The sequence below is a fragment of the Melanotaenia boesemani genome, chromosome 20 (assembly GCF_017639745.1).
Source record: "Melanotaenia boesemani isolate fMelBoe1 chromosome 20, fMelBoe1.pri, whole genome shotgun sequence".
In the NCBI taxonomy this organism is placed as follows: Eukaryota; Metazoa; Chordata; class Actinopteri; order Atheriniformes; family Melanotaeniidae; genus Melanotaenia; species Melanotaenia boesemani.
The window spans coordinates 2929138-2947584 of NC_055701.1; the positions used below are offsets into that span (position 1 = coordinate 2929138).

The 18447-nt window shown below is 40.7% G+C and overlaps 1 protein-coding gene across 2 annotated transcripts in view; it reads right to left on the reverse strand.

The window, feature by feature from the left end:
* Nucleotides 1-1273: 1273 nt before the first annotated feature.
* The window catches only part of apoba (apolipoprotein Ba), a 34532-nt gene continuing 17358 nt past the window's right edge, over nt 1274-18447 (reverse strand). Inside the window, exons 23-30 of one of the 2 annotated variants that reach the window (XR_006008614.1) lie at nt 18063-18184; nt 17618-17991; nt 8587-16146; nt 8384-8495; nt 3913-3951; nt 3607-3793; nt 1659-2901; nt 1274-1613 (exon numbers count right to left, since the gene is read on the reverse strand). Coding sequence is in view for 1 of the 2 variants with exons in the window: in XM_041971431.1 (XP_041827365.1) it covers nt 1717-2901; nt 3607-3793; nt 3913-3951; nt 8384-8495; nt 8587-16146; nt 17618-17991; nt 18063-18184 (9579 nt within the window). In the remaining variant the exon portion in view is untranslated. Of the gene's footprint in view, nt 2902-3606; nt 3794-3912; nt 3952-8383; nt 8496-8586; nt 16147-17617; nt 17992-18062; nt 18185-18447 lie in introns of both variants that reach the window. The other variant, XM_041971431.1, reaches the window with a different exon arrangement.

Genomic DNA, 18447 nt, shown 5'->3' on the forward strand with positions numbered 1-18447 from the left:
GATCATTGACTTTGGCAGGAAGCCTTCCCGTCAACCTGTCACCATCAATGGGGAGGACTTGAGGTGGTCAGCACCTACTGACCAGTAGTGGGACCATTCGTCATGTAGCCTGAGGGTTGCCAGTTTGATCCTCGGCCTGTTGAGCTCATGTCGAGGTGTCATTGAGTAAGACACCAAACCCCAGCCATACAGATCAACAGTGACCAAACCTTTTCTCATCTCATCGTTCTCTCTAGTCTTGGCTTTCAGGAGAAAAAATATTGTTATTGAAACAAAGACACAACAGAAACTATTTCCATGTTTCCACTTTTTCCTCATTTCCAGTTATTCCTGCTACTATTTACCTGCTATCCTCACTAAACCAACTCCAGCTCAGCTGCTTTGTGGCACCACCGTGCATCGCCGTCAATCTAAGCTCTCTGATTGGTGGAAAGTCTGACAGGAAGTGGCTTCGTCATCATGTCCAGGTCTAAATAGAGGTCTCTTAGCAACATAGTAAGGATAGTGATGTTTTTATGATGAAATGTGATAAATAATGCTGTTATCATGGATCACTGTGGATTTACTATAGAGTCTCTGAATATTTTGTGGCTGGGTTTTAAACCTCCTGGATGGGCTATACATACTTGGAAAACCCCATAGAGCAACTAAAGCAGTGGTTCCCAACCTGAGGTTTGCCTCAGGGACCCCCTAAAAAGCACAGGGGGTCCCTGAGGCTTTGAACATTCAGAACTATTGTGACTAATGTCCACACATTGTCCCTATTTTAAGAAATAAAAGTAAGGCTATATGTTGTTGATTTAATTTTGGCTTTATCGAAGGACAGGACTCAACCAGAACACATAATTTATAGTAATAATCTCACTTTTGAAAGCATAAAGCCAGCTTGGCTTCAGCATGGGGTGCGGCAAGGGATCCTTGGCTTTTTAGTATTTGCACGAAGGGCGTCCCCAAGGAAAAAAGGTTGGGAACCAGTTACCTAAAGGGTAAGCTATCCAGTACAATTTACCCCACAGAGTTACACACTACCGCTCCTGAGAAACTGCTGACAAAATAAGCGATAGCGTTCAGGGCTGCTGTTTTAAGCGTTAATGGTCACATTTTCTTTAAGGTTTCTTCCAGTTAAAGACTTTTAAGCAGTGGATTTCCCATCCCTCACTAGAATATTTTGAATGATAAAAATCTGCTTGTTCAGATTTCACATTTTTCCAATATCATGTGTTTATTTAAATTTTATTTAGCCGGATAGACATTTGTTTTCAATATCATGTTATCAAAGCTAAGTCCTTGTTCAATAGTCTTATTTATGTCAGCGTGGCACAGTATTTATTTATTTTTTCTCATGTGATGAATGTACAGGGTGATGAAGAAGAACAACCTGCTGCTAAACAATGATTCTTCATTTTCTTTTACTCTTTCATGGGTGTTCAATGTTTTCTGTTCTGTTCTTATAGGAAATAATGAAGCTGTGACAGACAGAAATGAGTCTTTAATGAAATACCATCAATAAACAACAACATACATGTGAGACTCTGGTGGGTTGTAAAACTATAGAAATCAGCCAACCCGAAAAAAAAGTGTGTTTTTTAATTAAATTAAAACAACTTTTAAACTTTTTTTATAAACTGACATCAAATGAAAAGTCATTAAACTCAGACATGCGTGACTGAACATCTTGCAGCCAGAACGGGCGCGCTCAGGAAGCCGAGGCTGACTTTACTGTCTGAACTGAGTCGGCCACTCGCTGAAGGATTTCCAAAGGAACGGTAAAGGAATTTCAACGTCCACCTTCTCGTTGCTGACTCTAACGTACGGAGCTGTGCTCTGAGATGCCCGTTTCATCAGATCTACGCTATCAGTAAATGCTTCAGACAGATTAGACTGTAAAATGCTGATGAACTCTTTGGTTCTGCTGTTAACGAGCTCCACATTTACAGAATTATAAACCTGGTGGATCTTCAGCTTGACCAGGTCTTTGTACTCAGCCACGCATCTCTTTGCTTCCTCTGAGTGCTGCCGCGAGGACTGCACAACCTCAGCATAAACGTTATCGACCGTTGGAGTCATCTCCAAGTTTTTATCCTTGAGGTAGGTGAGGAGCTCTTCGGCTTTCTCTGCGATTATCTGGAAAACGCCGTTGACTGCCTTGTAAAGCAAACTGACCCCTTCTCTCATGGAAACTTGAATTTTACCATATGCAGATTCTAGGAACGACTGCAGCTTATCCATGATCTCATCTCCATTTACAACGACATCAGTTCCCAGTATGGTGAACTCAGTGTTCCTGATGAATGCAGAAATCTTCCCCATGAGGGTGAAGAACCGTTGGATAGCCCGGTCTGTAGCTTTTGAAATGGACCGCTGAGCTCTCTGAAACATCTCCATGATGGTGAGCTTCCTGTCTGATCCAGGAACGGTAAACTTTCTGCCACTTAAGATTTGTGTGACTGCATCTACTAAGACTTTAATTCTATCATGGGTGTAATTAATGACCTGCTTCAGCTGGTGGACTGCCATGTCTGTGAGATCCTGCACATTCATGGACATAAGGACATCCGAAGCCTTGCTGTATATATCCTTCCCTTGACGAGCGAGGATTTGAACAACATCCCGCAGTGCAGTAAAATACATAGAAACCTTGTGAAAGGCCCTCTCTATGACATTAGAAACTGAGCTCTTTAATTTCATGCTGCCACGGTTCAGATCGAAGCCAAAGTGTGCGGTGTGATATTTGTTAATGCACACAAGCACAGCATTGGTCATTGCAGGGATTTTGTTCTTGACGCCCTCGGTCAGGTCATTGAAGAAGCCCCAATTCCACGACGTCTGAAGGACCAACTTCTCTGAGTTTCTCAGCGATGCTTTTGCAGTGAAAACATTAGTGTCCTTATCAGGAGTGGACTGAAGAGGAGGGAAGGAATAAAGGACAGCAGTTAGAGTGATGACTCAGAAACTACACAGTTTGTCCAAGTCTCAGATTTTTAGACATTACGACATAAAAATGAGATTAAACAAGTTCAAATACAACACAACATATTACACTCTCTCACTGAGGAGTCTGAACAGACGTTATTCCCAAGCCGAGCTGCCATGGTCTTTCAGAGAGAAGAGGTTTTCTCCTGCAATCCCTCCAAACAAGCCATACTGGTTCAGTGTTTTTCTTACTGGACTGTCATGAACTAACTGACTGAGGCCTGGAGAGTCTGAGATGCAGCTCTTGGGTGTTTTGTTTCTCTGAGAATCACACGGTCTGACTCTGGACTGAACTTGCTGGGAACTCCTGGAAAGTTTGGCGGCTGTCTTGTGAAAAATCTTTCTCTCCATGATGGACTCCGGATAGTTCGGAAATGATCTTATAACCCTTCACATACTGATGGGCAGAAAACAGATGCTTCTCTAAGATCAACTCTTTTAGCAAACTGACAAAACTCCTGCTTTTGTAGAGGAGGTTCAGACTGATGATCAATGAATCAGTATACTGATTATCAGTTCCTAACAACTACTGATTCTCTTCATTTCTGTGGAAGCAGTGAGGATGGACACGGGTTTTCACATATTGGTTATGACTTTTAGGCTAAGCTAACAAAAGATTAAACAACGTCTTACCATGTAGCGGCTGAAGAGTTTTCCAACCAGCTGTGAAGGAGACCTCCGCTGAAGATGCAACCCAAGGAAACCAGCTGATGGAGACAATATCGATGCAGTGATGCCATCTTTGCGGGAAGCAAAGCGGAAACTGACATCAGCGAATGATCGGCTGGTGACGTCAATGTTGAGAGTGTGACGAGACTCCCTTTAAAACAAAGAAACTGTCATTGGAAGAAATATTCTCCTAAAATCATTTGATGTCACTGTTGTGAAAACGTCGTAAATAAGCAGAAAGACAGTCTAATAAAAAAAAAAAAGACTTACTGGTTTGTTGAATCACCTCGAGAGACTTGGCGCTTTGTTCTGAAAAAAGAAGAGTCAGATTTATCCTGCAATGCTAATATTTGAATGCTGAGTGTTTCAATCCAAGAATAGAGCAGAAGGCTGGAAAGAAGAAAAATAAAATAAAATAAAAACAAAATACTCTTATTTATCACAACCAGAATCCGAAAAACTGGGGGAAAAAAGGTCAGATTATGAATCTGAGCCACCTAAATGGCTAAATTAAATTATATCCAATGTAGAATTAGTACAAAAAGTAAGAAAATTTGCTTTTGGTGGATAATTTCTCCCCTTTAATACCAACTGGTGTTGTATTTTACATGGTGAGAAAGCCTGATTAAGGCCCATTTATGCTCCCTTACATGCTTAAATAGCTACGTCCATTTCATACGTCATCATCCTCACACTTCCATGTGTCTTTTGTGTTGCCATGGTTGTTAGGTCAACTCTTCCACTAGTGAGCAGAGCTAAGTTCAGAGTTCACTCCCGCGAGCCGACGTCAGTTTCAGACTCTTTTCCTCTGGTGGAACGATCTACCCAACTCTGTCCGATCTGCAGAGTCTTTATACACTTGTAAGAGCAAGTAAAGACTCAGCTGTTTAAGGAGCATTTCCACACTTAGCTTAACTCTTCTACTCGTTGGAACGAGTTACAAAGATTTGTCCAGCTGAATAAGCCGCATGCACTTACTCCAAAGATGATGTTGTGTGATGAAATCACGGTCTCGTAATTATCAAAGGACTGTTGTAGGGAGGGGAAAAAAGCACTGCCTCCAGTGCTACACGACAGCACTTGGATCCAACTGGACTCCCAGCAGTGTGACTACCACTTAATGATGACGTCTCTCCTGGTTGATTTCTTGCTTAGGGTGTTTTTTCTCTCAGACGCAAGTCGCTTTGGAAAAAGTGTCTGCTAAATGACTGTAGAGCAGAGACAACATTGGGCAGTGGTAATGCATTGCTATAAAGTTATACATGCAAAATTTATTCAAAAGCTGGCACAATCTCTACAGCTGTCCTCGTCATCATTTTTCTGTTTTTTTGTTGTCTTCCTGATCTTCGTCTTCTTCTCTAGTTTGTTTGTCAGCACTGCACTTCCCCCGTGATTTCCGGTGGAATTGCTCCATCTTCTGCATCAAGCGACAGATGGCTAAGCTCCCTGAAAACGGACCAAATTATGCATGTAACCGACGCAGAAGACGGACTAAACTGTTCATTCGTCTGCATCGAGCATAAATGTGCCTTTAGTCATCTGTACAACAAGCCATAACTTGTTAGTATCATGCACCAAGAGAAGAATATTGTAGGGAATTCTGTTACATTTTTGGGGCACATTTTCCACAGAAGAACCATCCCTACATGTTGTACCTCGTAACGGTGACTAATCAGGCTTTCCAGCCATGTAGGTATAATACAACACCAGCTGGTATTATTAGAGGGGAAAAATAATGATCCAACCATGAATTTCCTTATTTCTCGTACTACGTTCTCATCTACTTCTCAAGAAAAATTGAAGATAATTAAAACAGTAATTCCATTTTGTTTGTCAATCCCTACCCAGGAGTAAATTTGCTCAGAGTACACCAAAATTCACCAAATAACCCCCTTTTTTTAAAGATATTTATATACAATACGCATTAAAATGTCAAGGAATTTTGTTCCATATTGGACATGTTTGGTTTGTGGCAACATGTTAAACAACCGACCCACATTCGAGGTCACATTCTGGACCTGGTTATTTCAAAGGGTGTTGATATTTCTTCTGTTGCGGTCACTGACTTGGCCTTGTCTGACCATTTTTGTATTTTGTTTGATTTACTGATCACTCAGAATGTTCAACCAACCTGCTTCTCCGTTAGGAAGAGGTACATTAATGAAAGAACAAGTGCTAAGTTTGTGGAGGCCATAGCTATGTTACCAACAACCAGTGCAGAGTCAGTTGATAGACTCCTGGATAATTTCAATCTGAAAATCTTGAATGTAATGGATGCTGTTGCACCGATAAGAATCAAGAGCAACTTGAGCAAACAGAAAACACCATGGAAAAACACCACTGTGGTTACCAGGCTAAAAAGAGAATGCAGAAAAACTGAGCGGAAATGGCAGAAAAATAAACTTCAAATTTACTATGAGCTGTACAAACAAAGCCTGCGTAACTATAACAATGAGTTGTGCAAGGCCAGAGAGCTGCATTTATCTGAAATGATTAACAGGAATGTCAACAATTCTCGCACTCTGTTTGCTATGATTGAAAAACTTACAAATCCTCCTAAACAGATAAGCCCAGAGCTCCTTTCCACTGAGAAATGCAACCAATTTGCAAACTTTTTTAGCCAAAAAATTAAAACAATTAGGCAAAATATTAATTCCACACAGTCAAACAAGAAAATTAGTCTGTGTCTAAAACCCGGAAATAATTCTGATGTCATGTCACAATTTAAAATGGTGAATTTAAAAGTCCTACAAGAAACAGTTTGGCATTTGAAATCAACAACATGCACTCTGGACATGATACCATCCGACTTTTTAAAAACAGTTTTTACCTCAGTAGAAAGTGATCTCCTACTGATAGTTAACAGCTCACTGGCATCAGGCATTTTTCCCAAGTCACTAAAGATAGCTGCTATTAAGCCACTCCTAAAGAAAAGGACTCTAGACGCCTCTATAATGAACAACTATAGACCTGTCTCTAACCTCTCTTTTATTTCCAAGATTATTGAAAAAGTTGTATTTCACCAGCTTCATGACTTTTTAAATGAAAGTGGAAATCTTGATAAATTTCAGTCCGGCTTCCGACCTCATCACAGCACTGAAACAGCTCTGGTCAAAGTGTTAAATGACATTAGGTTGAATACCGATTCTGGTCAAGTATCAGTCCTGGTTCTGTTGGATCTCAGTGCTGCGTTTGATACTGTAGATCACAGAATCCTGTTGCACAGGCTGGAAAACTGGGTTGGACTTTCTGGAGCGGTCCTTAACTGGTTCAGGTCCTATTTAGAAGGCCGGAGTTATTTTGTTACGATCGGCAGCTATGAATCCGAGCGAGTGGCCATGACTTGTGGAGTCCCCCAGGGGTCAGTCCTTGGACCTCTTCTGTTCAACTTGTATATGCTCCCTTTGGGTAAAATATTACAAAACTATAGCATTAGTTATCAAAGTTATGCAGATGATACACAACTTTATGTGTCTCTGTCACCAGATGACTGCAGTCCAATAGACTTAATGTGTCAGTGTCTGGAGCAAATAAACACCTGGATGAGGGAGAATTTCCTACAATTAAATGAAGACAAAACTGAGATTATTCTGTTTGGTAGCAAAGAGAAGAGGGTCAGCATTGGCAAACACCTGGAGACTCGGGCTCTTAAAATTACCAACCAAGTTCGTAACCTGGGAGTGTTGATAGACTCAGATCTGACTTTCAGCAGCCATATCAAAGCTGTCACTAAGACAGCTTTTTACCAGCTCAGAAACATCAACAGAATTAAAAGTTTAGTCTCCCAGAAAGACCAAGAGAAACTCATCCATGCATTCATCTCCAGTAGACTGGATTACTGTAATGGTCTTTTAACAGGACTTCCTAAAAAGAGCATTAAACATCTGCAGCTCATCCAGATGCTGCTGCTAGAGTTTTAACCAGGACTAAGAGATCTGAACACATCACACCAGTTTTAAAATCTTTACACTGGCTTCCAGTCAGTCACAGAATAGATTTTAAAACCCTTCTGATCATTTACAAATCCCAGAATGGTTTAGGCCCAGAATACATCTGTGATATGTTCAGAGAATATAAACCTAGCAGAGCTCTTAGATCCAAAGACTCTGGTCAACTAGTCCAGGCCAGAGTCCAGACTAAACATGGAGAAGCAGCATTTAGCTGTTATGCTGCAAACAAATGGAACAAACTGTCAGTGGAGATTAAACTTTCCCCAAATGTAGACATTTTTAAATCCAGGTTAAAAACTTTTCTTTTCTCATGCGCCTATGCATGAAATCTGCACGGTAACTTTTTTTTTTTAACTTATCTTGCTTTTAATCATTTTAATGTAATTTATTATTTTATTGTGATTATGTGTTGATTATGTGTTGATGCCTTTTACTATTCTAAATATCTGTAATGTCTTTGTTTTATGTAAAGCACTTTGAATTGTCCTGTACATGAAATGTGCTATACAAATAAACTGCCTTGCCTTGCCTTGCCTAAAAAATGTCCAAGAAGGTTAATTAAGTATTTAAAGAAAAGGGCTCTTAGTGTATTTGTTGAGGGGAGTTATTTGGTGTGTAATATACTGGATGTAGAAAACAAATGAACTGAGGTTTATTTCCAAAAGTACATCAGCAAGTCAAAGATGTTTCAGGCAAAAACAGAATATTAGACAAATAATAAAAAGTTAAACAAATGAGATTAAATGAAAAAAGACAACATTGCCAGTACAAAATTCCAAACACACTCTTACCTCAAGCTACGTGTCAGTATGTGTTGCCAGTCGACATTTATGTCACTATGAGCCAATTTACAGTTCCCATTCAGATTAAGCACTTCATTATCGTATCCAAGGGTTGCTTTAGCTGAGGAAAAACAAAGAGACGGAATATGATATGAGCTGAATGTTTTCACTGCAACATGTCATGCAGATAAAGCTGAGTGTACTAGTCTCACCTGTGAGTTCATATTCCAGGAAGATCATGGTGGAAGTACAGAAGGAATAGAGCGAAGTTATGAGGTTAGAGTTCTTCTTCTCCATATTAGTAGATGTTGACACATTATAAATTGGGGTGGAAACATTCAGAGTGGCACTGAGGGCTCCAAAAGTTGGGATGAATACACTAGAGGGTAGGTACAGGGCTGTTTCAGGGATTTCAATCTTTTGCTCCGGGATAATGATGTTTGGGAATTGGAAGTTTGAAATCTGGTTTGTGATGTCATTCAGACTGATGGTGTGCTCTCCAATGGTGAAGGATGTTGGTAGCATGAAAGAGGACATCGTGATCTCATATTGTGGGATTTTGAATAACAGGAATGACATTTTACCCTGCAGGTGTTTCGTGTTAATGTCGTAACTGGGCACTGATATCACAGGGATGCCGGGAAGCATGATGTCAAAAGCCTTTGTGGTGATCACTTCAGGGATGTCAAGGTTCTTTGGATCGACTGTAAATGACTCCACATGTAAGTTGGTAAAAGGCACCTCGAAGGCTGGGACTGAGATTTCAGGAGGAAGAGTAAGATGGTCCGGAACATCAACGTTTTCAAAACGCATATCTATATTCTTGATTGTCTGAGGAATCTCTTTTACCCAAGAAGGCATTGCAATGCTTATCTCAGGGATGCTAAAAGTGACTCCATTTTCAAATAGTTTAGTTGGAATTGCGTAATCATAGCCATCCATGCTTTTTGTGTATACAACACTGGAGGAGATCTTAAAGGATTGCAAGTTGTCCATCCTTGTGACCTCATCAAATTTGAGCACATCCCACATGAATCTCTGATAAACAGGAAGTTGGATTGACTTCAAGAATGCCAGATGACCCTCCACCGATCCAGCCAAGTCCATACGGATCTCAGATTCATCGTTGGAAAAGGACAAATCACAAGCTTGGGTGAAAGATCCCAGTTGTTCCTTTCCAGTCCAGGAAAAGGTCTGCTTCTCATAGCCAATGGCTAGGTTGATGTTGTGAACGATCTCAGCATTACCCAAACCACTCATCTGACTAGCCTCAGTCATCAGCGTGGTCCTAAAGGCTGTTAAAGGAACAAAATCTAGTTCTCCCTTAAACAAGTGTTTTCCATTTGTTTCCAAAGATGCCAAATCTACAATGTTATTGCTTGTGTAATCAAATGTTGCAAACACCCGCCGCAATGAAACCTCAAGAGCCAGGTTGTTGTCCAAATCAAACAGGAAGTTGTTATCTGAGCTCCGTTTTTGTTTCTCCTGTTCGTCCATGTTTACTTTCAAGGCAGTCGTAGCTGTTGAACGCAGGCTGTTAGCATTAAGATAGAAATTTGCTCTATTCAACAGATCTCCAACGAAGTTGTTGTCCATGATTGTTATGTCTGACTTTCCTTCGGTAGACATCTCCAGGGATACATGAGACAAAAGAGTTTCGAGTTCCCAGTTTATGTCAAGGTTTCCTTTGCCTACTGATTCAACCAGAGGAATATTAAACATGTACCTCAGTTTTTTCTTGGAGGAAACGTTTGGCTTTGTCTTAGTATTGCCTGTGAGCTCTTGACTGAATTCTAGTTTGAGGAAAGGCAAATCTATCTTTGCACTATTGGCTATAGAAGCTTCCAGGCTCCTCTTGTTGAGACTAACAGCACATTCATGATTTGCTTCTATATATTTATGCTCCAAGGACACAATGGTTGCAAGTTTTAGACCCCTTGTTCTTGTCAAACTAGTGGTGCCATCGATTTTTCCATTCAAAGTGTCAAACACAGACACTGAAGAGGCACCAAAGCGTGCAACAATGTCCGACTCATTGTAAAAGCCAGCATTAGCACTTAGAGTGATCACTGTGGATTTGAAGGAGAAGTCACAGGTTATGTTGCCTATTGCTGGGATCACGATGTTGTCCTGAACGGCTGGTAGAGTGAAAGCAGGCAGCCTTATTTCACTTAACGTGTCTGGAACATGAAGGACTGGTAACCTCAGAGAAGGCAGCACAAGTGTGTAGGATGGCACAGAGAAACCAAGCGCTGGAACTTTGAAGCTTGGTGTGCTGACCTCCTTGGGTACAAAGTAAGTAAAGGCCGGCATCTCGGCACTGAAAGAAGATACCTGTATGTTCAGAACTGGTATTGTGTATCCAGGGACTCTGAAGATCCTAGGAGGCAAGCTAGACGTGTCTATTTTGTGTTTGATGTACTGTGATTTTGCTTCATTGTATGAATCTTTTAAAAATGCAACTACTTTGTCTCTGTACACCTCAAACTGAATCTGTAATATTTTGGCATTGTCACTTATTGCATTGTAGATTGGTTCAAGGTGCAACTCAAAGCTGTGCATATCGGGGTTCTTGCTGTATTGAAGCTTCAGGTTCATGTCGAATGACTGTTGAGGAGTAATAAGCAAGGATTTTAATCCAGTATGTTCCCACAGAGAAAAGTCTGTGACCTCAGGAGTCTTCGTTTCAAGATGAGGTATGGTCATTTCTGGAATAGAGAGAGGAATAGTCAGAAAGTCCAAATTAGCTTCTCCGCTGACAGAAGAGTGGAAGAGTATGTTCATTTCGTTGTTTTCAGCTGTGATGTTGTGGCTGTACTTGTACTGGTTGAATCTGGCTGAACCAACCCAAAAGGCACGTTGTTTCTCAGAGTTCAGTACAACACCGTAATCATACTGGAGATCCACCTTACCGGTGAGCTTTAGGGGGAAGAAAAGTTTGGAGGTAACTTTATTTTTAACATCAAGGATAATCTCAAATGGATGGGCCTTAAATTCAAGCAAATTAGAAACAGATCCTGTCAGACTTTCAGTGAATTCAGCGCTATGAGAGGCTGTCAGCACAGCTTTCAAGTCTCCAATATGAGCCTCTCCATTCAGAACCATAATACTCTTCTTGATGGACGGAGTTTCCGTTTCACATGTTGCGTCTACAATGATGTGGCTTAAGATCACAGACTCGGCAAACAGTGTTTGCTTCATTTTTAGGGCCTTACAGCCTGTTTCTCCTTCAAAAGTCAGCTTTGCAGTGCTGAAGTCAACAGTGAATTCTATGTTGCTTTTGTGTGTACCTTCATCAGAATAGTCTTTAACAGACCACTTTCCATTACTATTAGTTTGGCCGGTCACAGTAATTTTACCAGATTCCTTTGAGGCTGCTATGTTATGTTTAATAGACACCTGACTAGAAGTTTCCATTGATGGGATGTCCAAGTTGTGGCTGTAGGTTGTTGCTATCGTTGAATGTAATCCATTCTGTAAAGAAAGGGCCATGTTGCTGGTCAGATCTGCTGTGTACATTTGGGTTGTGGCCTTGGCGGTAGTTTTGGCAGAAGCCTCAACTGAGGAGCCAGTGAATGTCAGTGATCCTTCATGATTGATGGCGAAGGCCATGTGTGTCGCCTTCACTGTCTCTTTGAAGAGCAGCTTCTTCATTTTGGGAGCTTCCAGCTGAGCATTGGCTTCAAAAGTGAATTCCAGAGGCTCAATGGGTGATTTAGCATGGGAGGCAATGGTGGCTGTGAACTGTGGGTTTTTCAGAGTGGATGTTGAGTTTTCAATTTTCCCTGTAGTTACAAGAGTGTACTGTGGGGAGGTGATGGTAAATTCTCCATGCAGTTTTCCAAAAGCTGGAATGCAAACGTCACTGGGAATTTCTGGAAGCGTTATGTCTGGAATTGAAAGCATTGTGATTTCAAAGTCCTCCATGTTTAATTTGGGAATGCTGATGGCTGGGAATTTTATTTCTAAAAGAGTTATTTCTGGAAGGGTGAGGTCTGGCAATTTAAATAGGTAGAGGACTTTCAGGTCACCAAAGATTTCCACTGGGTCAGGAGTTTGGATCTCAAATGCTTTAATGTCATCTATGATTGCAACTATTTTAGCTTTAAGCTCTTCAAAGTCTATAGTAAAGGCAGGAATTGTGTACGAGTCGAGGATGGTAAATTCAGGAACAGATATTTGAGCTGGGATTTGTATGTCCTTCAGTTTGTTCAGGTTGATTGTAAACGCTGGTATTTCCAGGTCAGTGAGAGGGACGGTAAAAGTGGGAAATTCAATCTCAGCTCGTTGTAGTTCATCCAAAACTCCATTTACAGCTTGTTTAATCTGGTTGATGATCTTGTTGTTATTGGCCATTTCACTGATTTTTTCCATCAGCTGGGTAAACTGTGCAGAAATGTAGGCAACTATATTGCTGTAGGATTCACTTATTCTCTGCAGGTGGATGTAAATTTCATTTCTGATATCCATGTCAAGAATTCTTTGCCTCATGTCCTCAAGGATGTCCTGCATTTTGAGTTTGATGTCATTATAAAATGCAGTATCGATCACTTCTTTCAGTTTTTTTAGAGCATCGGCCACTTTGGTGTTTTTTAGTTCATCCAGATACTTAAAGATGGAGTTTTGGATTTCTCTGAAAAACTCCCTGAGAGCCTCAATCTTTTGCACAATCTCATACTTCTCTATCTCATCATTGATATATTTTGTTAGCTGGGCAATCTTCACATTAGTCTCATCAACAAATGCATTGTAGTCAAATTCCTTCATTAACTCAAGTGTTGAAGAAATATGCTCATTAATGTCACCAATGCTTTTCTTAAAGTCGATTGCCTGGAGTTGATTTTTCACAGTGTGCAAAAATTTAATAATTTTATCATAAACAAATTCAAATTTGATTGATTTTAAAGCGTCTACCACTGACTGGACAGTCTCCTCGATTTTAAATTCCTTGACAAGAGTCACTGCCTGATCCATTAAATCTTTGGAAATAATGTCAAGTTCATGTTTTAAAATGAAAGCCTTGAAGTAGTCGATAACTGCATTAATTTTTTGGGGGATTTCATATTCGTCAATCCAATTGACAATGACGTCTTTCATTGATTCCAACACTTTTGCAATCTCTGAGGCTGGGATTTGATAGGAAAGCTGCTCAATGTAAGAAGCCCAGTCGAATGAGAGGAGGTAATTCTTCACATCTTCTAAAAGCTGGTTGGGACTGAGGTCCTGGATCACCTGTTTCAGCTCAGACAGTTTCTCTTTGATCGTCTCCATGATCCCATATTTAGAATCAAGTTCTTGCAGGAATGCGACGCTGCTTTCCTTAAGTTTCTGTAAGTCAATTTGTCTGATGACGTCCTCCAAGACAATAAGCGCTCTGACAAATGACTGCTTGATTTTATACTTCTCTTCAAAGGCCTGAAGCTGAGCTCCAATATATGTAAGTACATTGGTGATCTTGTCGGCGAGATGTCCTGCTTTTATATGTTCCTCCACTGTAGAGATGAGGTCTCGAACTTTGGTAACTATGTCCATTACCGTAGCTTCCACATTCTGTCTCAGATTCTCCATTGCAAGCTCAAAATCTCCCATCGTTACAGCAAATTCAGCAATGAAATAATCCAATTTATCTTTTACTTGATTCACCTTGTTTTCTAAGTCCATTATTTGCATAAAGTTCTTCACGTGAATTGGGACCTGATCAATGTTGTCTCTGAAGTCTTTGATTAGCTGATTTATGTTTAAATTGTGGATGAACTGTTGGAAGGACTCTAAGGCTTGCACAAGTGTGCTCTTTAGCTGCTCAAAAGCAACAGGGATGCTCTCAATGAATGGGATCTCAATAATGTGACAGTTACTGTTCTTGTCATACTTTAGAAAACCAGCCACACTGAATTTTTCTGTTTCTGGTGTTGATCTCTTGTATCTGCTGACAATGTCTGTTTGCATTACTCCTGAAAACTCAATTCCAGCCTTTTCAGGGCCATTATAAGCACTCAAGTCCTGTTCATAACCATGGTTGTTCATTTTGGAGTTGACTTTCCAATCCAAAGATTGGTCCTTTGGAGTCAGTAGACCCTCAAATTTGTTTTCCAAACTAGTGGAAGACTCCCCACTTGGAAGTGTATGTGTTGTTGAGACTCGGCACTCGTGTGAACATGCAAGAGCAAGAGGTGCAGCTTTAACCAACAACTTGCTGTACAGCTGTCCAGTGTGCTTTCCAAGTAAATTTACTTTTCCATCACTGCTCACAAGAGCATCAATGTTCAGACTGAAAGGCAGCGCCATGGTGCGAACGGAACCATTAAAGCGTAGAGGTTCAGAATTTAAACGCGCGTCACATTTTGATGTTGAAGAAAGTCCAGCAAATTCAAGTTCACAGTTGTGGCTTAACTGGGCATCCATTACAGTTCCAGATGTACTGTATTTCACTGAGCCAGCCATCTCATTATAGGTGAGTTCATAGGTATGTTTGATGTTGTGTTTGTCTCCGTAGGCTCCCATCACACTTCCACTGAGATCCGCCTTAACTGGCTCAAGCTTCAAGTGGCCTTCGTTGTTCATACTGAGGTCATAAAGCTTGAGGTCATTGGTCATGTCGAGAGCCATAACAAATGGCTTCATATTAATTTTAGTGTGTTGTTTGTAGTAAATATCATCACAGATGAAGTTGTCAGTGTTGGATTTGAGGTCAAATGTCCACAAAGTCAGGATGAGTGTGTGACTGCTTTCTGTTTTTATTTGCCTCAGAGTTCCCTTTGTGTTACCATTAAAAGTCAGAGCTCTTCTGTTTAATACAATATTCATGATGTTTGTTGTGGTTGCATCATAGGAGTGGCCCTTGAGTTCACCGTTCAAAGAGGCTTCAGAGGCTGTGATTTTACCCTCAATGTTCAGCTGTCCTCTGCTCTCCTCTGCCATCGCCTTGGTGGTGGAAGACAACGATGCTCCGTTGATGTCTATGGCACCATTGAAGATGTTCTCCATGGTGACAGGGCTGCACTGGATGTTGTTTGTTCCACCAAAGGTTAGACCATCTCTTCCAGCTCTTACAGTAGCTTTATGCAATGCACGACCTGCGTCAAAGGTGAGGGAGCCCTCAGAGTTCACCTCGAGCCCGTTTGAATCCAGGGATCCAGTTATAAGCGAGTATATCCTATTTGTGTCATCGTCCGCCTGGGATTCGATTCTAAGGATGGACATTTGGCTTGATACACCAAGCTCAACTTTGTTATTTAATGATTTATCCATGACTGTGCCGACAGCGTTGCACTTTAACGTCAGTTGTGCATCTTTATACTTGAGCTCTGCCACATGCTTGAAGATGTCCCTCATGGCAGTGGTTTTAGATATGACATTCAACTCAGAGTTTGCATAGGCTCCTTGGATCATGTTGTGAAACTGGATGAATGGAGAATCAAAGTGCATGGTGGACTCTCCTCTGCCTTCTCGATCCAGTGGACGTAGGTTGTAGCTGTGAGTGTAAGACGTATTAGTGTGGAATGAGCCAAACTTAAGTAGTCCATCCACAGTGCCGTCTCCTGAGACTTCATCTGAATCTGGAGTGGAAGTTGACTGAGCAGAGTAGTAGAGTGAGGTGTGCAGACCTAGCGGACTAGAGGCCTCAAACTTGTAATTGGCTCTTGCATTTAATTTGTTTGACACTCTTAAGGTTTCTAAGACACTGAAGCTTGTGTCAATGAGGCTGTGGCTGAAGGAGCTATTCAGAAGATACTTGAGATTATCATCAGGTCGTCCTGATATCATCCCGATCCCTTGAAACAGAAAGAGAGAAAAGATTGTTTTTGTAAAAAACACCGGCAAAGAGGCTGCTTTAAGCTCAAAATATTCCATTTAATTTTAACTAAATATAACATTCAAATGCTGCTTTGACTGACTGAATCTCCACTTTATATACCACTTTTTAAATTATGTTGATAGACCAGTAAAACCAGAGTTATAATAAAAAATGTCTAAAATGTTTTTTGTGTTCATTACATTCACATTCGGTGCACAAAGAAATGTGAAAAAAGTCCAGTTCTAAGGAAAGTGCTCGCAAGAAAGTAAAAAAAAAATTAAAAGAAAAAAAACTTAAAAAAATCTAGCATTTTCTTTCCTATTAAAAGTAAAATGCATCACATAAACCAATATAAAAAGTTTATGACAATGTGACGCATTTGGTTGCTGAGGAAGAGGAGAAATACACGAAAGGCAGGTTAAAGTGCTGCCTCCTGGTGGACAAAAGGGCTAATACAGCATAGAAATGTCAGGCCTGTGATGTCCTCTTTCAAAGACATGTAGACGCTGCATTGGTCCTCATTTCATACGTCAACGGTACAGCTACATTAGTTCTGGGAAGTTAATAATTTACAATAAGACTGAACAAAGAACAGACCCCTGGAGCTTCTTCAGTTTGGGGCTGAATAAACCATAACACTACTTTAACATGATCCCCAGGAATTACTTTCATAGTAAGGGTTGGGATATACTGGCTGTTAGCAACGCATCTGTGTGGCTGCTACGTATTACTAGCATTTGTTTGGTATGCAGGCTGCTTGTGTTAACATGTCGCATTTGCGAGTTGCAGTATTGACTTGAACACTAGTGCTCATGCAAACAAGAGCATGAACATGAGGTCAGAGCTAAACACAGTGGAGGATATTTGTGAAGATCACCTCTCGGACCTTGTCCACAACTACCGACATCTTTATGATTTTCCCTCCTTGTTAAACAGAGACAAAGGTTTGTGCCTTAACAGTTGGGAACAGATTGGATGAGTTTTGGGGGTTTATGCGGAGACTTGCCAAAAATTCCCCGGAAATACAATGTGACAGGCATATTGGCCTTTTCACTATTTCAGTGTACTGCCCCTAGTGGTAACCTCCAGTATTGAGCATGTCGGTGGGATGATGCTGCAGGTATATGCTTCAGCAGTGTTTTAGGAGCCTGAAAACATCAACTTTGCATAATTTAATTAATGAGACATGTCTGAGAAATTCACAGTGTAGATCATTCATAATTTTTTGAATAAAGAAAGTGAGGCTATGTGTTGATATTTCCCTTAACTGGATTTATCAATAGAAGGGAGTCAGCCAGAATGCATCATTATGGTGAGAAGCAACTAATGACATAATAAAACCAAGCATCCTCAGGGAAAATAGGTTGATAACCAGTGCCCTAGACCCCCTAGACCCCAGGGAGTTACTGAAACTGCTAGATTTCTTCTGAAAAAAATAGGATATTTACCTTCTAGTTTGTATGACAGGAGGTTTAACGGCGACTGAGCCACAGCCTTGTACTGTACAATGTAGCTGGGAACATCAACAGTGTCGTTACCCCCCGAGATGGAGCCTTCCCAACTGTAAAGGTTGCTCTGGATCTTGGTTGATGCTTCAGCCAGGCCAAGCAGGGGTACAGTGAAATCCAAAGATGGTGGTACAGTGAAGGAAGGCAGTGAATACTTGTTGGCAGGGATATTCAGGCCAATCTGTGGTAAATTAATGGCAGGCAGAGACAGACTCATAGGGATGTTCATCTCCTCTGAATTTTTGCCTCCAAGTGGAAGAGGAAGAGAGATGATGATCTTATCCTTGTTGAACTGGTATCGCAGCAAACTGTCACTGTTGAGGTAAAATAAAACCGTAAGATAAAATGCGGCCGTTAATATTTTAGGCTAATTTAACTGACTTACGAGTGCAGAAACAGTTTTTCAGGCAGTGCTGGCAAAGTGAGATCTGAGAGGCTCCTTTTGCTTCGAAGGTTTGCCAGAGAAGGGAAGCGTTCAGTCAGCTTGTCCAACCAAATGTTGCCTGCCTTCAGAAAAACATAAAGAAAAAATACTTACAAGAATAATATAAAAAGCAGTCAGACTGCCTCCAAAGTTGCACCATAAAGAGATCCAGATAAGATCATGCTCAGAGGGAGTTGAATATTAGTTCAGTAAATCTCAGAGACATGTAAGTGTTTAATTATCAGTCTGCTGAGTGGGGAAGCATAATAAACCTGAACCTGATACAAGCTGCAGATTCAATTAAACAAATGAACACAGTGGGAAATTTAGAAATGATTTTGTACAT